The sequence below is a fragment of the Penicillium paradoxum genome (genome assembly GCF_028828445.1).
Source record: "Penicillium paradoxum strain IBT 22861 chromosome Unknown utg000002l_segment0_segment0, whole genome shotgun sequence".
Classification (NCBI taxonomy): domain Eukaryota; kingdom Fungi; phylum Ascomycota; class Eurotiomycetes; order Eurotiales; family Aspergillaceae; genus Penicillium; species Penicillium paradoxum.
Window position 1 is genome coordinate 1,783,914 of NW_026643180.1, and position 24,057 is coordinate 1,807,970.

Below are 24,057 nucleotides of genomic sequence, written 5' to 3' on the forward strand. Positions count from 1 at the left end.
CCAATCATAGGTCGCTTGCGGGAACCCTTGAGCCTAAATCGAACGTACACCGTTGTGCGACAGGAGGCATGGTGGAACTATGCTTTGTTGGATGTTGACTGGCTATAAAAGAGCGTGGATACAGTTGTAGCACGGATGCTTCGGCGTCGAAAGATCTTGGATTCATCATTGCATCAAAATCGCAAGCTTGTATGTAGACTTCTGCTAGGTATGGGTTGGGCAAAGATGTGGACGATGCTGTGTGAAAGATGGAGTATGGGTAGGAGATATCTCTGAGCCTTCCAAATGACACCTCTGTATAGACCAGGAATATAGTAATGCCAACAATGGAAAGAGAAAAAAAAAAGGTGCAAATCCACAAACCACTCACCTCAGGACCGCCACCCCCTCGGATCGGGACTCGCATACTCTATAGGTGTGGAATCTACTCGGTATTGCTACAAGATATTTGTTATTGATCCACCCTAAGGCCACGCAGGGATCCTCGAGTATTGCTTGGGTTCATGACTCCCAAGGGCCACTCAAAGTATGCGCATCCAGGCTTCAAGTACCAAATACCCCTAGACCCAGCTAATGAGCTAATCGAGGTGGATTTGCAGGTAGGACCTCTTTCCGGCTTCCTATAAGGGAACCATTTCCTTTTTCGGATGGGCAAACAATGCTCAGGGTTCAATCCCCTTCCAGGATTCATTTCTTTTTTACCCCCTCTCTTCCCAGGAAAGGCCTCGCTTTTTTTCCTGGCCTGCGTTTTGCCTCCCATCTCTCTGAGGCCTTGATCAAGATCCTTTGTGGCTCAGAAGCTAATCTTCGATCTTCGCTCAATACCATTTCTACTCCTTCTTACTGTTCTCAGGCGCGATCAAAATTTCAAGTCCGATGCGCTTTATGTTGCTATATTATACATGTACCTGGTTCCCCGGATGCCCCGTATGAAGCGCCAATTACAACCCAAGATCTGTCAAAATCAAGCACAGGCATACATCAGATATGGAACAACTACATTCAATTGCCGAGTGAAGCTTTTGAGCAAGAAAATTCCATTTGTGAGAACTACATTATCGGAGCTTGGCAAAACGATACCGTACATGAAATCCACTATGTGAAATGTGGAGTTTGAGGAGTTGTGAGCCTGCGCAATACATGTTTAGTCCCTTCAGATTTCCATATCGACGGGCAAGCTTTCCAGCCAGCCGAGGGTCAATTTGCGACCCGGAATAGTAGTGGCATTAGAGGATTGGATATTCGCTAACATTCCAAGCGAAGTATCAATGCGCAGGCGGTGGTAGATACGCCGCCACACAATTGGCGCAAAGTTCAGGTCCTGATCCGAGATAAATTCGCGGGACGACGCACATTGGAGTTCAACTAGACTCAAGGCAGCACGAGCACATTGAATCCGGTACCGAAGCTCAGGAGCCTGCTCACAAGTCTCTTGATAATTCCGCAGCAAGCTATCAACCTGCCTGATTTCATCAGTTATGGCTTTGACTGATTTGCTTGTGGCAGCGGCAGCGGGGACACCTTCCATGGTACCGTTTGCGAGGAATGGAGAAGTGCGAGCCGCAATCAGAATCAAAGCGGCCCCGTAAAGATAGTCCAGGTATTCACATTTAGACACCTCGTTCTTTTCCCTTTCAAAAGTGATGCGGATGGTCTTGACAATTTCTTGGGCTACAGACAAGCATCTGATAGCGTTGTAATAAATCAGCCCCAAAAGGGGAGACGAGTCCTCATCATGGATATTTCTCGCACACAAATGAACTCCAGATTTGCAGGTGCACGGGCGAGAAAGGCGTAGGCTCAAGGTAAAGAAAGGCCGGTAAAGCCGAAGCCGGAAGTAGAGATATCGCAGATGAGCCAGAATGCACATGCGGCGACTAGTTTCATCCACGTTATTCAGCGCGATTCCACAGCCCTTCCAGTCCAGACTTTCAGGTAGACCACTCTTCCAATCAGACAGGGACCCATGCAGTTCCTGGACACCACTGAGCTCGACAGTGGAAAGCCATTTCATAGGACATGTCAGCATAGTGGCACGTAAGTTGTTTTCAAGAGTGATCAAATCTTCAGTGTGCTTTAGAAGGGAGGCGCATGCAATAAAAAAATCAGATGCCAAGACAATCTGTGAATTGTTCAACACCCCTGTCACACTTAGATTCTCTTCCACCTGCGATGGCGATGGCAGTGGTGGGGCGTAATAAGCATCGAGGCATTGGTTGGTAAAACCAAGCTGGAGCGCAAGAGATGATTTCTTCATCCAGAGACAATGCCATATCAACCGAACCTGCTCAAGAGACTTTCGGTCCACTGCAAGGCATCCACCGTGCTCAGTTTGCATCTCAAGAACGTCGGCTTTGCTGAGCGCCAGAGACAATATCTCCCAGGCCTTTTTCAGGGACCCTGCAATGTGGAGATACTCGGTTTGAAGGATGCGTCGGTGGAAGTATTTGAACGAGGACTCAGAGTTCTCAGGTTTAGGTATCTCGGAAACAGCGCGGTCGTACCATTTTTGAGCGCCCCATATATCTCTTTCACGAGTGAGATGGCACGCCATAGCGAGACAAAGCGCAAGAGTGGCATTGATATCTTCCGGTGTAGCTAGGCCACGACTCACGGCGATTTTGAGACCAGATCTAATTTTATCAAGATCAAGAATGGGCAAAATAACCGATTGTTTCTCGAAAAAAATCTTCATAAGTCTCTTCGGGATCTCAGAAGCAAGTGATTGGCTTCCAGAGGTAGTGCTGCCTGCCACTTGGGTAATGCTGTTATTGCCGTGGTTGCTGGGTGCTTGAATGTCTGAGGTAGAAACCATCGAATTCGGCGCGTTGTTATTATTAGGGTTCGACGACTGGGCACCTGGGGTAGCGGGCACAAGAGCCGTAGCAGCTGCAACACTGGAATTGCATGGCTCAGTGCCAGAAACAGCACGTCTCTTGGACGGACTTTGCGCGACAGTCGACACGTGGGTGTCGGCGGGCTGTGATGACTGATTGCGAGAGGTAGGACGCTTCATCCGTCCCTTAGGAGTCACGAAAGGCGACGGCATGGTCTCGTCGATCAGATCGATAGAGTCCACTGCGGTTTGGAAGGATGGAGCTGGAGCAGAGGCAAAACGAGGGAGATATGGAGAGTGGGAAGTTGAGAGGGGGGAGGGGGAAGAGAGAAGGTCGTGTGTGTGGTTTGTTGTTGTTTTGGAGGGCGTATCATGAGGTTTCGAAGAAGGCACGCGCGGAGGTTCGAGGTTGGGTTGCTCCTTCCTTGGTGAACTCAAAGTTCCCGTTCTTGGATCTGGACTATCGACATCGGCACTGATGATTTCGCTTTCTGGGTCTAGAAACTGTGCAAATTTCCCACAGGTCACACGCCCTAGCTTCGAGTCGGTCTTTATAGCTGCATCGAGTGTGTTGCGTAGAAATTCGATGTGTGGATGTTTCTCATCCAAATCGTACGCAAGAGGATCCAGAATGATTTTTTTCAAACGACGAAGAAACAATTTGTTGTGGTTGGATGTCGGCGGCGCATTTGTACTCGAAAGACACTCTTCGATGCATATGACACGTTCTTGTGCTCTCTTCTCCTCGCCGCTCATCAATGGGCTATACAAGAAATTTTCAAATCGAGTGAGAAGAGCACGAGAACAACGCCCACCCTTGCTGTGCTTGATTGCTGCAACTTCCATGAGATCATCTTCTTCAAGCCAATTGTCATCTGACTGAGTCGCTAGAGCTCCACCGCTCGGGCGTTGGGTCTTCGCGCTTTTCAGTAGCTTCATGATACTGTAAAGGCATGCTGCATTGAGATTGCGGTGTTTTGATCTCTGAACGTTTATCTCAGTGGTCAAGTTGCACCGTAGCTCCATTTCATCTTCCTGTAGAGTGGGAGATACACTGCGCGGAACACGCAGCTTACGTCCACTGGGTGAATCGGGGCCAACTGGTCCAATCTGACCCAGTGCTAACCCGGATTGCCCAATCGCATCAATAGGGCCAGATTCGGATATCTTATGCCGTTTGGCAGGAGGCTGTAGAGATTCCTGCCCTTGCTGTGCATAGCTTGAAATATTTTTGACGGTTGATTTGACCACGCCATTCATAGATTCATATTCTCCAATAGAGCTCTCTAAAGCTAGCGGCCTTTTCTTCTCACCAACTGCCAGTGGGGCCGAGGAATCGTTAAAAATTGACCCCGAAAACGGCGCACCGGTCTTAATGGTGATTTTGTTCGTGGAAGTTTTGGTCTCGACGCTACATGATATCAACTCAGTCTTTTTTTTCTCTGGGTAAAGTTCAAAGCACTGTCTGACTTACAAGGGAGAATCTGCAGACGGATAGGAGCATTCGGCTTCTAGGCCTCTCTTGATACAGGCCTCACAAACTGGGTGAAGAAACAGTCATCAATACACATGCTCGAATCTCCATTTTCTCGGAGACTATGAGATACTCACCTGGTCTCATGCGATCACAGCGTCGGTGTCTTGCTTTGCATGCCCTGCAAGGATATCCCAGCGGATGAACTGGTGCGTAGGACGGTTTTGTTACCACTGAAGCTGATGGAGAACGTGAGCTGCCTGCATCATTCGCCACTGGGACTTGATCGGCCATGGTCAGAAGCTAGCCTGGGAAAAATTGTGTCAAGAATAAGATCTCGAAATGCAATGATGTTTGTGTTGTTCGGACTGAGAATGATTCAATCAGTTTGGATGCGTTGAGGACAGTCTCTCTTACAGCACAGCTGCCCAAGATGCCAGCACTAATATCAGCGTATGGGACGTACTCGCTAGTATTTGCGAGTGAAACTTCAGGGCTGGTCAAGTAAAACTGAACATGATGAACACGTTAGCTTCAGTCAATCCTTGAGGCAGGTATGATTCAAGGCAAAATGAGAGCAGCTATTCATGACTGCGCATGCGAAAGGGATCTTACCAGCAGCCCAGGTCAAATCTCGAAAGAAATAATTGAAGTGTTTGAATATGCTGCTTTGGAAAGATCCAATTCACGAAGAAAAAAGTAATGAAAACGCGTGCAGACGCGTGGCAGAATCGCAAGGTTCACAACGGTAGATGGTTGTAAGCTTTGGTCTTAATGAAGGTTCATGGCAAAAAAACGTGCGGGGCTTGATGGCATTTCAACACACCAAATCAACCCCCCTAAGATTCAATGAACGTGTATCCATAGCTATGTGCCCTGGGAAAGTGACGTTGATCCAGGCAAAGGCCTAGACTAGGGGTTGGCAGTTATAGGCTTACCGCCTAGCCAATCCAATCTACCTAGCTTCGATACAGACTACAGATAGATACCCACATGTACATAAGGACATGTAGGTAAATATTACTAGAGATCCAAGTCGCAAAGTATATATACAAGATCAATTTAGAAAATTCAATTTACATAACATAATTCCTGGCCATTTATTTGCTTCGATGGTGAATGAAGGCGCGGCATCCTAAACCTTGGCGGATGCTATCATACTTGACAATCTAGAACCGTCGAGGCATTTAGAACCGAATGAAATCAAATTTAGTCGCGAAATTGACTCCCACTAGGTGATCAACTCTACGATATATTTTAACTCACAAAATAACACAAACAACGGGGTCTCTAGGTGTATCCGCAACCTCGCAGCCGGTGGTGGAAGATATTCAAATGCATGCAAGAGGGGATATTTGCTGCCCAGGGAGTGCGAAAGAAATTAGGATCTACCGGCAATTTTTAAAATGATTCATGCAGATATATACAACAATACCCATGTGTATTACCATGTCGGCATCTTAATATCGATATGTACCTCCATATAGAAGGGTCGTCCCTGGTGGACGGTACGTCATTCCCGCCGCAGACGATGGAGTTTGTTGAATCTAAAATGCTGGTTCAAGAGACAAACATCAGGACAGTGCTTTTTCTGCCTCATCAACCGACCGTTCAACCTCTTGCTCAGTCCATCGATGAAATAATTTGCGGGCATCGGAGAGGTCTGCCTCCTTAGGCAACCCATCGCGAGCCGGTTGAACATGGAGGACGGGGACGTCAAATTCGTAAACATCCTTCCAACGTTTATTGCCAGGTTCCATAATATCTGTTTCGACGTATTCGAAGGAACGCCGTTTCTGGAGCTGGAGGACGGTGTTTTTGGCAGTATCGCACAAACCACAGCCCGCGCGTGTGAATAGCGTCAAGCGAGCTGAGCTGAAGAGGACGCGCGTAGGAAACATGGAGAGATTATAGCAATGATGCAAAAAGTGAATTTCAACCTGAGAAATGGAGATGGTGCCGTAACGCGAATGCGGTCAGAAAGTTCTCCGCGATCGAATGGAACATTCGAGCTTCCCCGCTAAACCCTGTTAGGCAACCCGCGCCATTCTCTCCAGAACACAATTGTCATCTCTCCTCCTAACTGAGTCCTGTGAATTCTATTATAAACTGTCTTTTTTTTGAACATCATGGCAGGCAAGTGTGTCCACAAAGCGTGTGGAAAGACCTTCAACGATCCGGAAGAAGATTGCGTGTATCATCCGGGTCCCCCAGTGTTCCACGAGGGGCAGAAAGGTAAGTACCTTGGTGTTTAAGCTATGCCAGATCTGTGTCCCATGAGTTCATCCAGGGCTCCTGCTGAATGATTGTGGGAATACACTATGATGGCCTCGGCAATGTTCCTTCCCACGACACCGCTAACTTTTCAGGCTGGAAATGCTGCAAGCCCCGCGTCCTGACCTTTGAGGAATTCCTCTCCATTCCGCCATGCACAACCGGCAAGCATTCTACCGTCGACGATACACCTGCGCCCGAGCCCTCCGAGGCTAAGGAAGCCCCAGCTGCTCCTACTCCGGTCGAACAAAAGAAGTCCGAGCGGCCACCCATCACCGCCTCCCCCACTATCACAACTGCGGCACCGCCTGAGAAGCCTGTCATTGAGGAACCTGAATCGGATGACCCTGATGCGGAAGTCCCGACTAATGCGACATGCCGTCGGAAAGGTTGCGGTGCTTCCTATACTGGATCAACTGCCCGCGATGAGGAGAAGTGCGTCCACCACCCCGGCCAGCCAATCTTCCACGAGGGCAGCAAGGGGTGGTCTTGCTGCAAGCGCCGGGTCCTCGAGTTTGACGAGTTCCTGAAGATTCCCGGTTGCACAGAGAAGACGAGACACTTGTTTGTGGGCAAGGCTAAGCCCCCGGGTGAAGAGAAAGTGGACTCAGTCAGGTGCGTATACAAAAAGATTGGCCAGCCCACTGCACGAGCGCTGGCTCCAAATACAGTGAACTGACATGCTCTCGTCTCTACAGAAATGATTTCTACCAAACCCCCACCGCCGTCATCGTCTCCCTATACTTTAAGAAAGTCGACAAGGAGCGCGCCAAGGTTGACTTTGCTACCAATTCGATTGTCTTTGATCTTCCTACCACAGACAACAAGCGGTTCCAGGATACATATACACTGTTTGCTCCAATTAACCCGGAGCAGTCGACTTTCCGTATACTGGGCACCAAGTTGGAATTGAATCTGGTCAAGGCTGATGGTACCAGCTGGCCGGTGTTGCGCAGTGATGATAAGTGGACTGGGCAGCGCATTCAAATTGGTAATGCTGGACGCGCGTGATTGGAGGTTCACACGTTGGAAAATTACACCATAGAAAAATTGAACAGTTATGACGAAGGTGACAATTCAGATATTGAACCACTGGCTGCTACTCCGTACGCTAGAGCAGATGGAAGGAGTCCGCTAGCCGTACGGAGTAGCTGTGGCTTGAGTAGACTCGGCATGCCGACAGCACCATATATATCTCTTGGCAAGGAAAATCCGAACATTACGGATTTGGGTTGGCCAAGCGAAATGAATACCGCGTGAACTAGGGAGACTCCTTGTATCTCCTTTCGGAGGCGAGGATTCACGTAGTACAACATCCAAAGATATGTACAGTGTCTTCCACCAATAATTACTTCATGGACAATACCAACTTCAGTTTATCCGATGCTACGAGAGTGGATCGAGTTCTCTGGTCTATTGCGGAAGACCAGAGTAATCAGAGTCGCAAACCGAATCACACAAGAGTGATTGGAAAAAAATGAATGTGACGCCCTCTCCACAGCTAGCACCCATGGGGCTTCCCGAAGGATACCCTAGCATAGCCATAAAGTGATTGGGAAAAAGAGAGACGCCTTTACTCTCCAGGGCCGGGAACGGAAGAAAACCCATGAAGGCCGAAGCCATCGGATAACCCTCAGCAAGCCACATTGTGGAGCCCCGTTGAAATTTACATAAGTTATGTAAACCTCTACTGATGATGGAGAGAAAAGAAAAAAGAGTAAAGACGCAGGCGCGGTGACTCCTTTTATATGTCTGAAAAGCCATTCTACGCTAGAGCTGATTGGGTTTCGGTGAAAAGGTTCTTCCATTTCGTTGACTAATAGTGGAATTTATGACTAATTTTCCTTTTTTGTTGAGGAATTGGTCGGATTAGGCAGTTAGGGCTGAATGCAGGGTTTGATTCTGCATGTGACCCTACAAGACCCTGGAAGTCTTTTTCATGTGATCGCCCCGCCCGTGACTTGGTACGGAGTATGTACTCCGTACGGAGTACCTGGCAATAAAATGCTTATACGAGATAGTATCACTTCGCCACCAAATTAAATTTGAAACAAAGAAAAGCACGAACACAATAAATTAACCGTATTGCAGCCAATCGGCATTTAATTCCAGGAAACTTAATAGTAGCGGTGGGAGTGTCCTTTTTTTGTTCAAGCCTTGCCGCTTTGGTACCCTTGGGCCCAGTAAGCCTATCTGCCAATCATGGCTCGGGAGCACGAGACCTCCCCTCGCTCTCGGTGACCTCCCCGCCATCGATAGCGTCTTCTGTCTCTCCGGCCCCTGAATTTTGATGATACAACCTTCACATCAGCACAAAATCCTCCTTCTCGGTTCGTGCTCTGCTTCTGCCTAGCATTCATCAACATTTGCACATTGCGCAAGCAGCCTCCTCTCGTGCGATTGCCTCCGCCTTTAGGTTAAGGACCCTTGTCGCTGATTAAAAAAAGGCGCTGCTTCTCAAGCGGCAGTAAACTAATCAAACAGCCCGAGATCACTGCGAGACCCTATATACTACGCGATCGTGCCCTTTTTCGCTTCCGCTCCACCTCAGTCCAACATGGGCTCAACGGAGACTCAGATGGCGATGTCGCCAGACTTTCGATACATTCCCCTATCATACATCCATGCGGACTCGCAGGCCTCTGCTCTGAGGCTGATCCTAACCCTCAATCCTGACTGGGAAGGCCCTGGTAACGAGATCAAGTTCGTGCGATTCACGGATGGCATCACCAATACTGTGTGTTCCTCTTTCCTATTGCTCCCCACCATGCGACGAACAACAAGTCGCGCGAATTCGAGGAAACACTAACAGGTCCATAGCTCTTGAAAATCATCAACGTGAAGCCTGGCCTGACGGAGGAAGAAATAGACAATGAGGCAGTACTGATGAGGGCATACGGAAATGGCACAGAGATACTCATAGACCGCGAAAGTACGAGCAAGATCCCCAATCCTCAAACCAGAAACCCCCTCCGCGCCTCCCCTGCCCATTGCGACATATGCTAAAGTAGATCAATTATTCTTAGGAGAAACAAGGTCTCACGCGCTTTTGGCCAGTCGCGGTCTGGCTCCACCCCTCCTCGCCCGATTCAAAAACGGTCTGCTCTACCGCTTCATCCGCGGACGGCCTTGCGGTCACCAGGATCTAGTCTCTCCGCCTATCTGGCGCGGTGTTGCCCGTCGCCTGGCGCAGTGGCATGCTGTCCTGCCCAGAAGCGTAGCTGCGCATGTTGAGGGTGAGTCTGTGACCGAGATTGCGGGCTCCAAGGACAACGATATTACTGTAATCCAGCCCCGGCGTGCGGGCCCATCCATGTGGGCTGTGCTGCAGAAATGGGTGTTGGCCTTGCCGGTTGCCACGCCCGAACAGCGCGCCCGCCGATTAAGTCTGCAGGCCGAGCTGCAATGGGTCTTGGATATTCTGGATGACGGAAAAGGATTCGGCGAGGATGGAGTACGTGATTCTCAATCCCAATATGTTGGATACGATTATTTGATTGGCGGACTTGTGGCTAATTGGTGTGTTTATAGTTGGTCTTCTCCCACTGCGATCTGCTCTGTGCAAACGTCATCGTCCTTCCCAGCAAGAACGGTGCACCAACTCCTGAGGACGGTATCGCGCCTGTTAACTTCATCGATTATGAATATGCCGTCCCCGCGCCTGCCGCATTCGACATCTCGAACCACCTTGCCGAATGGGGTGGCTACGACTGCGACTACAACATGATGCCGACTAAGTCTGTGCGCCGTCAGTTCCTTACTGAATACACGAAGAGCTACTGTCAACAGCTTGGTCTCGATGCTTCATCTCAGATGGTTGACCAATTATATGATGACGTTGACCGCTTCCGTGGCATTCCTGGCCTCTACTGGTGAGAGTCACGGGCACGATTGGAATATAACCCAATGAATATGCTAACACATTCCAGGGGCGTGTGGGCACTTATCCAAGCACAAATCTCACGAATCGATTTCGACTACGCCAGCTACGCTGAGACTCGTCTCGGTGAATACTACGCATGGAAGCGCGAGGTCGATGGAAGCCGCAAGCAATCCGGCGAGGAGATGCCGCTGCGTGAATCCCGCTGGGCGTCAGAGGTGTAAATTCCCTCTTCACACCCGTCTCGCATACATTTCGAATCTCTTCCCCTAGGAAACGACGCCAATCACTCCTTCGGCGCGCTTTCTCTTCGCGAGAATTACGGCACGGTGATCATTTCCCATGACCCCGGCCAATTTCCTCCGCCTCCTCACAATTTCAACCAACGTTCATCGTTTATCCTGGCACTCTAGAAATTCAACAACATTCTCTGAGTCAGCCAACGCCGAAACCGAATTTAGCCAATCCAAAAAAATCAAGAGTTGTGGTCTTGGACGACCACAGACGAGGTTGAACCGAAAGGTTCAATCAAAGAGAAAAGGAAATTAAGATAAAGAGGACAACTCGACCCCGACTGCGAAATGGGGTCGGGATAAAAGTCATGTCAGGTATCTGAGGATATAGATGGTGGTTGATTTATCTCTTTGCATTGTGGCCATTTTTCCTCGTGGTCTTGTGTGTTGTCTTTCAACAACGTCATAGCTGGGGTGTTTTAAGGTTAATATGGTTTCTTTCTTATTTTTCGATAAATTCTTTCTTGTGTGCATGTTACTTGGGCAAGGATGGGATAGTAATAGGATGTTTTGTAGTCTTCCAAGCTGGACTCTTTTCCATCGTATCGGTACTCCCAAGTCGACAACTGCCTCAAACTTCGAGGCTATACTATTCGAATTGTTTATACCCCGATATGTAGGGTAGTTTCATTGGTAGTTAAGCCAGACCCAGTCATAAAAATAGGAACAGTCAACACTGAGGATGGGGCTACACATATGGGAACTAGGTATGACCACATACCAACGCAAATCCTCAGCTACGAACTTGAAACTTTGGCCCACTTGTTATAAGATAATCTTTTCTTTTATCATCAATCATCCTATATCCGCATTCTTATGAAACGAAAGCCCAACTGTCCTAGGCACCTGCTATGCAGCTGGACCTCAATTCCTGATAGAAAAAAATACGACGTTGCCAATACAAGCTCCATATACTCTTGTTCTACCTACATATCACTTGTTATCTAACGTGTCAGACCTACCTATAGCTCTATAACTACCTGGCTACCTCAGTGAGGCAATATAAGGTGCATACCTCCAGTCGTCCTGGCGCTGACATGGGGATCGCATCCGGGCGTGGTTGTGTTGGCGATGATACCTATAGCCCTTCAATAATTGATCTTCATCAATTTCACTAGTGTCGCGATGAAGGTCGGGACTCAAAATGCAGCGAAGATGCATAAGATAGCATGTTGACCGCAGCTGAATATATTTGGTAGCGGGTGAAATATGTTGTGGGAGTTGGGAGAACCAGGGATTCTCCGGATCTGACTATTCCAGAGCTAGTTGTTGACTAGAGTCTAACGTTTTTATCTCAGGCAGAAGAGGATTGTCTCACTTGCCTTTAATAGGAATTTGGGCAATCGAAAATATAGGATAAAAAGGGTTCTTCTTCTGTGTGGTGGTTGGCTTTCATCATGACAAGAGTGCCAGAAAGGTTAAAATAAACGAACAATGGTCTACAAAGCCACCTAGAGATTACTTTGAAGAGTGGGAGTCGTTGTAAAATATAGTTAAACATAGAGAGGAAAAGGCTATGTAGTAAGATAACGGCGTTGAAGTGTGCTTTTACAGGCGTTGTCGCCATCTTGCTATTTTCTCTAGTCATGTTCCCCCGAGTTGAGAATAATCCCCCTTAATCTACCTCCAGACTAGAGCTTAAATCTCTCGAAATGAGTGTTCCGTGTTCCGTGAGAGAAGGGAGAAAAGACCTCACGCAAGCACCAGGATATTGTATGTAACACATTTGGCCCACTCGCACGAGGCTGACGATATCAGGCAGAAATCTATATGCTATGACAAAATACGGAGAATAAGATGAGTTAACGAATTCATTACCATGCGCCCCTTTGGATACCTAGAGATTAATTGTTGTTTATTTTGAAGGAATTATTGTGGATCTTGGGATAGTCGAAAGTCGATGCTCTACGTTTAGAAACCATAGATGAAATAGATGAAATAGAGGCCACCAGTTTTCGCAATGCTACGTTTAGGCCATCCACTTGGCTGAGGAATAGCTTCCCTTCCAACCAATGGGGCTTTTGTCCCGACAGCCTTGATCTTGGTGGTAGTGGGCTGTAGGCTTGCGACCATCGGCTGCGCTTGAACAAGGCTGTAGCTTGTAGTTTGGGGCAAGGGGAAGGGGTTTGGGGAACATCCCCCCGTGGAAAGAGTAATAAAAGGCCACCGGACTCATTCTCATTACTCCTCAGGTTTATTCAACTACTTCATCTCCATACTTCATTGCAATTATGCGATTCGGCACACACATCGTGTTGGCTTCCTTGACATGCTTTTTGACCGGCTCAGAAGCTCTTAGTATTGCTGCTCGCAATACAACCGAGGCTGGGGACGCTTGCTTTCAAATCCACGAACGCTTTGTTGACCATAGTGGCAGTAAGTTAGTGCCCAAGATGTTACCCATTTCAAATGCTAAGTCATGAGCAGAGAATGCAGAGCAGCCTTTCAAGGTCTCGGGTGAATTGGCACTCAAGTGCTTGCGGGCAATGCCTTTCAAGAAAGAGCCTGCTGTTTCTTTTGTGAAGGAGTTCCGTAAATATCTGCAGTTTCAATCGACCATCGAGATCCTCAAAAGCCCTCCACCAGATTACCCGATGCCTCCAGTTGATCTACTCGGAGGTCTCGACAAGATCCAAGAGAAGGCAGCCGCTGGTGAATATGCGAACCAGTTTGACTTTGATGCAGCAATTCAACTGCTCCTTAATTCAGCATACGAAGGGCATCTCTCTGCCGGGCTTTGCTCTCATCAGCAGTTCAATTTTGAGAAAGAAACCCCATTGGTGTCAATCTCCTCCGATGGGATAGCCCTCCCCGAGGTCTATACATACAGTAAGTACATCGTTACCCAGTGATAGAACACAACATGGTGCCAGCCTCCACAATAGAGGATTCCTTGCACTTGCAGTCCAAAGACTCTACAGTCTCCCCTATAGTGTCAATCAATGATGTCGACGTGGTAGATTATCTGAACAATCTTGCAAGGTCCTCGCAAGATTGGGATGCATTGTAAGTGTATCAGACAACACACTTCCAGGGCGGTGCTAACCGTTCTCTTTTGCTTAGATTCAACTCCATGCTTTTTTCCAACTCTCAGAGCCTTGCTGTCTTTGGAGTTACTGGCAAAATCTCTACCGGGTTTACCTTATCTACAACTTGGCCTGGTCCCTATCATTCTTTGCATTTTGCGAATGGGTCGACTTCAGTGATCAAAACTGTCGTTACAGTTAGCAAATTCCCATACAAAAATGGCGCAACTCTCTATGAGACATTATGTGCCCCAAGCAACGACACTTCGTCGGATTCCAGTGACGGGTCGAAAGAAGACCCTGATCTTTTAGAAGCGCCATCTGGATACCCGGAGCCATTCATCAAAGATGACTACAACCGCATCCTAGGCTTCTTCCCAAGTAGCAAGGGCCTAGAGGATACAAGTGTCTTGGTAATTCCAACATTTGATCCAACAGCACCTTCTGAACAAGAAGGTAGCCTTCCAAACTCCGGAGAGGTTCGATTTGCAGACGTTGCTCGAGAGTTCATCCACAACTCCACTATCAGAGGGAAGAAGAGGATGATCATCGATGTTTCTGGTAATGGAGGCGGCTTAGTTAGTGCCGGACTCAATATGTTTAAAATGTTTTTCCCAGACCAGGATATTTACCAGGCTGCTCGATTCCGTGCACATGAAACTGTTGACTTGATGGGACAGGTCGTTTCTACTCTTCCATTGGACCAAGCCCCAGACAGCCCAGTAAATTGGAGAATACAGGTCAAGCCAGATCAAGAAAGTGGATTCAAATCATGGGAGGATTACTACGGCCCGGAAGATGTCTTTGGCGTAAGCTCTTCTCATGTCATGGCGTCAAATCTTTCAATGACTTCTACTTCCACTGAGCCAATTGGTGGATATGGCGTTACGCAACTAGATCCACAGAAGCCCGCATTTGCAGCAGAGGATATCATTCTGGTAAGATTGCCTGCATGCTCTTTGATGATCCTACTACTGACCCCATTCTCAGCTTACCGATGGCATATGCGCATCCACGTGCACGATCTTTTCTGAGCTCATGAAAGCACAGGGTGTCGTACCATTGCATTTGGAGGTCGACCTAGGAATACTCCTATGCAAGGAATGGGCGGAACCAAAGGCTCCCAGGTATATGAGCTTGTGGAAATTGCCAAACAGGCAGCTCAAGTCGACGAAATCATCCGAAAAGCTGCCAATTCATCTACCCCAATTTTGCATGCAGATGACATGGCTCATTACAGGAAGATCTTCCCTATCCCTCTCGATGACTTCCCTCTCAAACTCAAGACGGGTAGTGTCAATATTTTGAGTGCTTTCAGCTCTGAAACCGACCCCATTCCGCGGCAGTTCAAATACGAAGCTGCGGAATGTCGTCGCTTCTTGACTCTGGATAACATTCTCAAGCCAGAGACTATGTGGGCTTCTGCTGCTGATGCGATGTTCCATGGTGGTGATTGTGTGCCAGGCTCGACCAATAGCACTCGAAGCTTGCGGCCAAAGCTGCACTCCAGGACTTCCGGCCCGAAACGTTGCTTGGGACCCTATTGTCACTGAACTGAAACTATGTATACAGAGCAAAGATCAGTCACTGAATTGTATTCTATGTATATGATCCACCCCATATGCCGTTGATGTTTGCACCGTACATAGTATTCAGATATCATAAGATGAGAATATCACAGTGTGATGAAGTAGATCTCTTTCGAGCCATGTCAATCCAGGACGTATAAACGCCTGGCTCGTTCCACCAAGTCTCTACAAACGAGAGGACACGCGCTCGGTCGAGATTACGACTGATGCGCATGACATTATTAAAGGATTCCTTAATGATCTTTTGGCCGGCAGTATTTCCTCGAAGTTCAGTTCCTGCCAAGAAAAGCGGCCAGACGAGATTCTGTACAAACATGCTATTTCGAGTCTCGGAGAGGAATTGTACATAGCGGAGAATTTCGTCACGAGACCTTTTAACAAGATGGAGAGAGGAAAAATCTTCCGATAGAGCTTGATGGCTGTAAATGAGAGTCGCGTGGTAATACATCCACACTACTAACTCAAAGCCCTGTCGCTCGGCTTCGGAAGTGAAATGGATGGTTCCACTGAGACGCATCATGCCCATTCTAGCCGATTCAATCTGCGAGTGGATGTCCTGCACTTGATCGCATGATGCATACTGAGCGGTCGGCCCGGAACGGAATTTCAAACGTTCGAGATGGGTGATCTGGTCAATGACCTGAAGGAAGCCAGTGAAGACAGCACTCTCGGTAGTAGCGGGGGGTGACTTGACTATCATTTCATATCGATCGAATGTTGTTAGATCTGCCCACACTGATGTCTCATAGAATTCTAGCATGAGGAAATCTTGGATGCAAGCCAGCTGACTGCCCTCGTATGGTTGGTCTCCTACTGCTAAAATGATCTCTCTTGCAGCAGAGAGATGGATCCGCCACCCAGCGCCTTGCGGTTTCATGAATTCATTATTGCACAGAGTAATAACAGATGCGAGTGTGTAGGCAGATGTTGTCCTCGCTTCCGAACTCGAGGCAAACGACGAAGAAAGAGTATTCAACTCTTGAGCCAAAAGCACAAGAGCTTTGTTCTGATACACTTTTGATAGTTGCTGGAATGCTCCGTGTCCCAAGTCTGTCGGAGAATATTCCGATGCCAGATCTTGAGCGGCAATAGCGAGAATGGAAGAGAGAACGGTTTCAGAACTCTCTGCCATTGGTAGGATCATCTGTCGCCATGCACTTTGTCGTGGAATCCATGCAAGTCGGTGAGCCACTCGTTCGTTAAACCAGGAGAGCAATCGTGAGACGTGCAGTGGGCGAGCTTGGGATAAGTAAAGATCCGAAACGGGGGATGCAAGGTCTTCCGGTAGTGAGAAGTGGGCTTCTGCGAGATTTTTGTAGTCACTGCGAGTATAACCATCACTGCTATCGGCACTACTCTCTGCCAAATTCACGGACGAACAATGAGATAGTGAGTTTGATATAGTGACGGATGGATTTAGGAAAGGAACAGTTCTACCCCGCAGATTACCCCGACTGGCAACCCCTTGAACCCATTTGAGCTGTATCCCATAGCCAGGGCACTCGAGACTCCGTTTGCTACATTTACGGCAGCCAGGAAGGCCCCGATCGCACTTGATACGTCGCCTTTGGCAGGTTGGACAATCTGACGATATTAGAACACCGTTCTGATATCACCCGAGATGTGGACTAACCTTTGATAGGCAACCGTTCCGTAGAACCCGTGGACATTTGTCTATCCCATTCGACCTCTTAAGGAAGACCTCATATCACCATAGAATAGAGCTAAGGCGTCCAGGTGGCATCAGGAGGTTTTCTGGAAGGTCACGTGATCCAGATGATCAAGCCTGGAAGAAACGCGCTAATCCCGTTCAGGCTGTTTGATTGAGATTTTGATAAAGGCGTCACGGAGTGTAAGCGGATTGGGCTGCCTGGGTCGTCTTGATCCGACCCCTGGCAAGTGGGCCGGATTCGAGGTTAGTTTCAAGTTTCAAGTGACTGGATAGCATATGAGAAAAATATTGGTCTAGGCTTTACCCGCACCTCTGTATCCCAAAATCAGTGCCATTGTTGGCGCATCAATGTCGACGACGTTTGACTGGACGGATATGATTATCTAAATGAGAGAGTAAACAATACATGAGTGTCAAAAAGGTACATATATCTGTGTGTCACATGCATCATATCCAGTGAGACGTTGTAGTCAGATCGTCTACAGTGTCGAACTGACTCCTTTTGACCGAACCAGGGTGCCTCACTCATCATACTAGGCCAGGGACTACCAAATTCCGCTGTGAATAGCATAGGGGTTGGATGGGTTAGATTGCGACGAGGTGATGAAGACCCTCTAATCGTTCCAAAATCCTGTTCCACCCTCTGATTTTGGTGTACACAATGCTACAACCCGATACCTTTGCACCTAGTATCTATGTACAGCATAGGTACATATACCCGATGCAGGACTCAAGTGCTGGCCCCCAAAGAGGCTAGAGTACCCCATAGGAAACTCTATGCTTCCGCCTTGGCTGCCTCTTTGGGTAAGGATCACTGGTATCAATCGAAGCAGCATCTTGCGACTTGCGACTTGCGACTTCTTGCCATCAGCACCTTCAAATACCTGGCCACAATCAGCACTTCTGTGAATTGCCATAATATTTTTTCACAGTCATGTCGTTTCTCAATCTTGAGCTTATTGTTCCGACTACTCATTATACCGACAGCCAACGCCATGTACGACACGGTGGTTCTCCTTTGTCAGGACATGTCGCTCTCTCGGCGACTTCACTTCTACCGCTTGTCAGAGTGACACAAATAAGCGTTCGACTCATTCAAATCGTTACATCTACAGCTGACGGAGAAAAGACCCGGCGAATATCATTTCCTCTGTTCTGCAGTCCAAAGAACGAATCCCCCCGGCCAAATGTGACGAACGAACGCGCTATTTGCGAGGTTTATTTGCCAATCTCGACCGAGGAGGAGTTCGAGGTCTCCCCGAGGAAGATAATTTCGAAGTCATACTTTTCCTTGGACATCCCAACAAACTTACCCGCAACAACCGAAACTCTTCTGGGAACCGTCACCTACGCCGTGGAAGCCACAGCAACAACATTGCAAGATGGGACTATCACGCAGTGTCGATCGGTGAAGCTGAACCGCCAAATGATCCAAGATGATCTGAAGATGACTCGACATCGCCTTTATTTCCCCAAATCGAATGACATACATGGAATGAATCTGTCACAAAACCCAACACCAAGATCTGGTCCAAAGATCTCCTTCACCGCTGTACTCCGCACCCATTGGGAGACGAGTCCAGCCGAACGAACAACAGAGATATCTCACTTAGTGGTGCGAGAGCTCAGGTGGCAGGCCGAGGAAATAGTGAAGATCATGAGCAAATGTAACAGATCGGATGAGAAGTATTCTATTTGTGAACAACAGTCGGTCCGCAGGCTGTGCAACGGGGTTGTAAAAGGATACTGGGGATCCTCTCACAATCCATACGTCAAGCAATATCACGGACAGTGCTTCGAGGAAAAAGCTCGGGAAAAACCAGAGATTCGCATTCCATTTGATTTCACGATTCCAAAACGAGCGATGGTCACGGATGCCATTGACCTAGCCGCCTATGAGCTCGATGCTGATGAAGCTGGCCGATCTCCGAAGAATGATCTTATGAGAACTTTATCTTGCTCTACCTCGGGCACCCTTGCGGAAGCAATTACCGTTCGTCATCAATTGAGGGTTGAACTGATCACCGGGGAGGATGTCTTCCACAGGGAAACTGGCAAGTTGGTCCAGCGAAAAAGGGTTAGGACTGTTGTTTGTCCTGCAGTTCCGTTAATTGTTTGTGAGCTTTCGACATAATATATCCATATAATTTCGTTTAATGATGGAGATAACTTGGGATGAGACCTCGAATGTTGGTATAATATAAAGCCCTAGAGCGCAACGCAAGATGCGTAAACCCCAACTCACTCTGTAGGTGATGTATAAGCATCGTAATTCATCCAAACTTTCAGTATTGTTTCACTACTTAGTCAAACTCAGGTATCAAGTTAGAATATTCTGGCATTTACCATTTGACTCGACGAGTTCGTTCGCCCGGGGTATACATTCGGATACGATACAATCGTCGCCATTTGATTGATTAATGTTAGTGTAGTCATCAAAAATTACGCACAAACAGGCATCCTCTGCCTTCCAATAAAATCAAAGGCCTAAGGTGACAGGATGACGGTGGCGGCTATGCTCTCCTAAGACTCCAGAGTCTCCACAAAATCTACGGCAAAGCGCTCTGCCGCGCAACCAAAATGCGGAGGAAACGACACCAAACGAGAACAGTAGGTATCTAAAGAGTATAGCCGATGCTCAAGCCTACTAAACTACCAATAGCCCACTTTGTACCTAAATCCAATTACTTCTCATCTGGCCTCAATCTTGCGTTAGGTATCTTTTCAACTAAATTTTGCCCAACACCTACAAATACCTTGCGAAATGGGTAAATCCATCCTCCTAATCAACGGCCCAAATCTAAACCTCCTGGGCACCCGAGAGCCACATATCTACGGACATACGACACTAGCAGACGTTGAATCAAACAGCCGCGATGTTGCCGCCAGCCACGGTGCCGTATTGGAATCTTTCCAGTCAAACCACGAAGGCGCAATTGTGGACCGCATTCAGGCTGCACGCGGAAAGGTCGACGGTATCATCATCAACCCAGGCGCATACACACATACCTCCGTGGCGATCCGAGATGCTCTCCTCGGTGTCGGGATTCCTTTTATCGAGCTCCATGTTAGCAATGTCCATGCGCGCGAGCCGTGGAGACACCACTCGTACTTCAGTGATAAAGCCGCCGGTATTATTGTTGGGCTAGGGGTCTACGGGTATAAGGTTGCTGTTGAGCATGTTTGTGTGGATTTTGAGGAGAAGAGCACGAAGGCTGTTTTGTGATCGGATCGATGATTTTGTACAAGAATACCTACAGGGCCCGTGTTTTTATCTCGGTTGATATGTTATATTACCGGCACGCTCAGGAATTTCCATGTAAATTTGCGGATGGTTGTCATATATGATGTAGCGGTGTACGGAGTACCTTTCATGATCATGAAGAACGTCCTAGATTTTTCTTTCTCGCGAAGGCAACTGCAGATGAAGGCCAGGCAGATGCACAGCTTGCCATAGGCCTGCAGGGTTCAGATTAATACTGGATGAGCAGTGAGACAGCACAACAATGGGCCATTTTCACAACATCAAGACCAGCAGGATGAATGATTCATACATTGTTATCGCTTTGGGATTCCTGACATGGTCAAAGATTGCGTTCTCGACCCAGGCCAGAGGAAGTACTATTATTCGGTATCTGCTGGGTTTGTGCTGGCAAGAAAGGCTCGATCTGATCGGAAAAAGAGTAGAGCTCAGGAATGCCAGCATGAGAAACGAAACCCAGGTTCTGCATAAACTCCGGTTGATTATCTGGTCTAAATAAAATAAAAGTCAGTCATTTTCCCAAGGCCATAAAGAGCTGGAGCTTACTTCTCGGCACCATCTAATGATGCTAGCTCATCAAATAATGCATCAAGGTCGGGGGCGATCCGCTGCCTCCGTAGAGGCTCATAGCCACCTATATTCACAAAGGAGCCAATACCAAGCGATGGATCCGAATATACTGCTGGGTGATATTGTGCAGTGTGATGGTATGATGGAGAAACCTCGGCGAGTATCCCGGCACCATTGTGGGATTCTCTTGGCGTAGATGTGTGATGACGAATTCCGCTTAGAATAGAAGCATCTGGATGGCCCCGCTGTGTGGAAGCTCCGGATGCACCCCTGGTGGAGGGTAGAGATGACAGTGTGGGGAGAAGAGATACATCTTCGACGTGTTGTGTGGTTCTGACCCAAGGCGCCGTGATATATTGCTCTGCAAGGGGAGTCATAGCACGATTGCTGCGTTGGGGTGCATTGGTTGAGGGAATATGATGTGAATCCGTTGCAATTGGGAGACGTGACAATACTCTAATATCTTCACTGGTGGAGGAATCGGCGTGCTGTGAGATTACAGGTGAATCAATTGGGATATGAGTCCCTTGGGAAATATTCTGGCCAGCAGCTTGACTGTCTGACATGTTCCACAAAACAGAAAGCTGGGAAGAAATAGTTTGGATCTTGTTTCGTAACCCTGTGTCAAGGTCCGACGGAGGATCCCGATCGAAGGACGGCGGAAGGCTGAATTGGAGCATCATGCCAAAGGTTGGCGCGGTGGCTGAGAAGCTGAATGTCTCCATGTAAACTTGAAGGAGTTGCAGAAGCCTCTGTGAGCTTTCCAAGGCTCGGATCTTGTGAGGAAGCCCCGGCAGATTCTGGGTATATTCGTGAATAGCAATTTGAGAACTGAGAGCAATGACAATACTCTCATATGTTATTTCTAACCCGAAGATGTGTGGGGAAGAAAGTCTCAAAGGATGACTTTGCAGGTCAACGCGGTAGCCTTTGGGTATTGCTGAGGCCCAGCGCTGTAGTTGCAACTCCAATTCCTCCAGTTGGGACCGAGATATTGTTGGGTCGTACTTGCAACAGCAAAACTCATTCAAAATGGAAACGAGCCTGACAAGACGGTTGAAAGTGCTTAACGCGTGGAGAGGGCCGCGCTGCATAGATGCACGTGAAGACCGAGCGGGACGTAGTCCAGTCTGATCTTCCCAAGGATGCCATTCCTCGAGGCCATCCTCATCAATATTTCCTATCCTCGCCAAGTCTGCCTTTCGCAGTGATGGACATCGTGAAGTTAAGCCTGCAATCAGGGTCTCAAGAATAAAGCAACCCAGAAAGACATGCTTTGCTCTCCCGGGCTGTTTTGCTTGGTCAAGTGTGTTCGGTGCTGATAAAGGTGAAGACCGGCCGAGGTTCAATATATGCGCAACCCGCACAGCCTGACCAATGAGCATCCAGGAACCAGTCCATTCTTGCTGTCCAAGTTTAACGAGACCCAGAATTAGCAGTGCTTGCACGTGTCCAAATTCGTAAGGGCCACTATCTGGTGGAATCAACCGCCTGGCCGTGGTATATAATTTTGAGGGCTCCATCTGACTTTCGACTGGCTCACTTATCTGTCTAGTAGCCAAGATCGAAGCATCTTGGAGCGAGGCGAGAGCGAGGACAGCCCACAAAGCTGCGTGCTCCCCAGACCCCGGCGCTATGCTTGATACATGCACATCGCCTTCGGTGTACTGGAAAGCAGTGCGGAGTATGTCATGTTTTTCGAGTATGGGGAACCAGCATTGGGTGTAGGAAAAATAAATATCAAAAAGCGGCCATGCGTTAGAGGGGAGTTGGAGAAGAGTCCTCATTGATTGTGATCGAGAGTCATCGGAGCTTGGTTGGAACGTAGAAGATGACGAGGATAGGTCATCCGATTTACTTGCTTGGACGCCACAGTCTCTAGTCGGGTGTGGCCTAGGAATTAGCATAGGAGATATGCCCATTGCTATCCGACTAGGCGACAAGCCTGGCAATGGTGCTTCGCGGGCTTCTATACATTCTGGTAGGTGCCACTCTTGTGCTTCTGTGGAAGAGAGAGTCCCGCTGGTTTCCAGAGGTGCCCCACCCTCGCCATATACCTGGAGGCTTTGCTCTCTTTCCTCTTCCGGCTGTTCCAGTATTACCAGAACGCGTTCAATGTCTCGAAGCATGGCACTGCTTTTGAAGGAAGCCATCAAGGTATCCGATCCCTCTGCTTCCTTGCCTATCATGGCTAAGTGACTCGGAAGATTGATTGACCGCATCAAAGCTCGGATGACATCTTCACTGCCTCGAATCTTTTGAAATACCAGGCCCCAAAGCAACTCCAGTGATCGAATATAACCTGTGGGTAGACCTCGCTTCTTCGGGTTGGTCTTATAGGTGCAGGGGCGACAGAGCGATACACAGGTCGAGCATACCGGTTGTATTCCGTCACATTTGTCCTTCTTCGACCGGCAACTATCGCAAGCACGTGAAACCCGCTGACGTTTCGGTTCCCCCGTCCCCTTACCATCCTCTTCTATATCCGTCAATCGCCGTTTAGATTTGCTGCTGGTTCCAGTGGTTTGGGGCTGTTCAGCACTCATGATGATGAATTTTGCGATGCGTTTACAGAATGAGGGTTCATGTTCCTGCGAGGGGACACAAGGATGAACCTCCTGCAGAATTTCGGTCGCACGACCACGCCGGTGACTCTGCCAGAAAGGCGAATCACACTGGTACAATTTTCAGCCGTCAGGGGACTGAAACGGATTCGAGCGTGATGTTGATGGTAGGTACTTGCTGGCGGATATGTGCCCGGTCAGTGCTGAGCTAGTCAAATACCGTATAGACTGCGTTCCAGCCTCGGATTCAAAGCTGGCGTTTGAATAATTGCGTATCGCGACCTTGAGTTCAGGCGAGCCAATTGGTAGCGATCCTTAGTGCCATTCTTCATGCGAGCCCTTTCTCATGTTTGTCGCATCTAAGGGCAACATCCGACCCCGCGGGGAAGAAGAATCCGACCTCGGGAGAGCCTCCGGCTGAGTACTCCTCCGCCTTATGTAATGGCAACGTTATCCGCGTCGCCTTTCGAGTCGGGAATATTCCATTTCTCCCCGCAAAACCTAGGAAGACGGGCTTGCCATATTGGTTCGATTGCTCTACACTTCCAGCTTCTGAATAGAGCCGTCTTTTTGGGCTGTGGTAATGAGTCCTCGACTATTCTATTGTTGAGTCCATT

General features: G+C 48.3%; 9 protein-coding genes across 9 annotated transcripts; 5 read left to right on the forward strand and 4 right to left on the reverse strand.

The window, feature by feature from the left end:
* Nucleotides 1-1,153: 1,153 nt before the first annotated feature.
* On the reverse strand, nt 1,154-4,604 carry N7457_000663 (transcription factor domain-containing protein; the record flags this gene model as incomplete). The annotated part of the gene is made up of 3 exons (XM_057171731.1): nt 1,154-4,247; nt 4,311-4,377; nt 4,448-4,604. 3 exons carry the CDS (start codon nt 4,602-4,604, stop codon nt 1,154-1,156), a joined length of 3,318 nt encoding a protein of 1,105 aa, XP_057035634.1.
* A 1,280-nt stretch (nt 4,605-5,884) lies between these two features.
* On the reverse strand, nt 5,885-6,211 carry N7457_000664 (glutaredoxin family protein; the record flags this gene model as incomplete). Its single annotated transcript, XM_057171732.1, has 1 exon — nt 5,885-6,211. The coding sequence occupies one exon, from the start codon at nt 6,209-6,211 to the stop codon at nt 5,885-5,887; it is 327 nt and encodes a 108-aa protein (XP_057035635.1).
* A 228-nt stretch (nt 6,212-6,439) lies between these two features.
* N7457_000665 (cysteine and histidine-rich domain-containing protein) lies at nt 6,440-7,595 on the forward strand (the record flags this gene model as incomplete). The annotated part of the gene is made up of 3 exons (XM_057171733.1): nt 6,440-6,545; nt 6,680-7,199; nt 7,283-7,595. The coding sequence occupies 3 exons, from the start codon at nt 6,440-6,442 to the stop codon at nt 7,593-7,595; spliced, it is 939 nt and encodes a 312-aa protein (XP_057035636.1).
* A 1,546-nt stretch (nt 7,596-9,141) lies between these two features.
* Nucleotides 9,142-10,688, forward strand: N7457_000666 (putative ethanolamine kinase; the record flags this gene model as incomplete). Its single annotated transcript, XM_057171734.1, has 5 exons — nt 9,142-9,321; nt 9,405-9,516; nt 9,611-10,038; nt 10,116-10,456; nt 10,514-10,688. The coding sequence occupies 5 exons, from the start codon at nt 9,142-9,144 to the stop codon at nt 10,686-10,688; spliced, it is 1,236 nt and encodes a 411-aa protein (XP_057035637.1).
* Nucleotides 10,689-12,988: 2,300 nt separating this feature from the next.
* On the forward strand, nt 12,989-15,336 carry N7457_000667 (uncharacterized protein; the record flags this gene model as incomplete). The annotated part of the gene is made up of 6 exons (XM_057171735.1): nt 12,989-13,133; nt 13,185-13,586; nt 13,643-13,763; nt 13,821-14,721; nt 14,774-14,834; nt 14,858-15,336. The coding sequence occupies 6 exons, from the start codon at nt 12,989-12,991 to the stop codon at nt 15,334-15,336; spliced, it is 2,109 nt and encodes a 702-aa protein (XP_057035638.1).
* A 106-nt stretch (nt 15,337-15,442) lies between these two features.
* Nucleotides 15,443-17,042, reverse strand: N7457_000668 (Zn(II)2Cys6 transcription factor; the record flags this gene model as incomplete). The annotated part of the gene is made up of 2 exons (XM_057171736.1): nt 15,443-16,956; nt 17,006-17,042. The coding sequence occupies 2 exons, from the start codon at nt 17,040-17,042 to the stop codon at nt 15,443-15,445; spliced, it is 1,551 nt and encodes a 516-aa protein (XP_057035639.1).
* A 936-nt stretch (nt 17,043-17,978) lies between these two features.
* On the forward strand, nt 17,979-19,178 carry N7457_000669 (uncharacterized protein; the record flags this gene model as incomplete). The annotated part of the gene is made up of 1 exon (XM_057171737.1): nt 17,979-19,178. One exon carries the CDS (start codon nt 17,979-17,981, stop codon nt 19,176-19,178), a length of 1,200 nt encoding a protein of 399 aa, XP_057035640.1.
* Nucleotides 19,179-19,808: 630 nt separating this feature from the next.
* On the forward strand, nt 19,809-20,270 carry N7457_000670 (type II 3-dehydroquinate dehydratase; the record flags this gene model as incomplete). The annotated part of the gene is made up of 1 exon (XM_057171738.1): nt 19,809-20,270. The coding sequence occupies one exon, from the start codon at nt 19,809-19,811 to the stop codon at nt 20,268-20,270; it is 462 nt and encodes a 153-aa protein (XP_057035641.1).
* Nucleotides 20,271-20,628: 358 nt separating this feature from the next.
* On the reverse strand, nt 20,629-23,422 carry N7457_000671 (putative C6 transcription factor QutA; the record flags this gene model as incomplete). The annotated part of the gene is made up of 2 exons (XM_057171739.1): nt 20,629-20,797; nt 20,853-23,422. 2 exons carry the CDS (start codon nt 23,420-23,422, stop codon nt 20,629-20,631), a joined length of 2,739 nt encoding a protein of 912 aa, XP_057035642.1.
* Between the last annotated feature and the right edge of the window lie 635 nt (nt 23,423-24,057).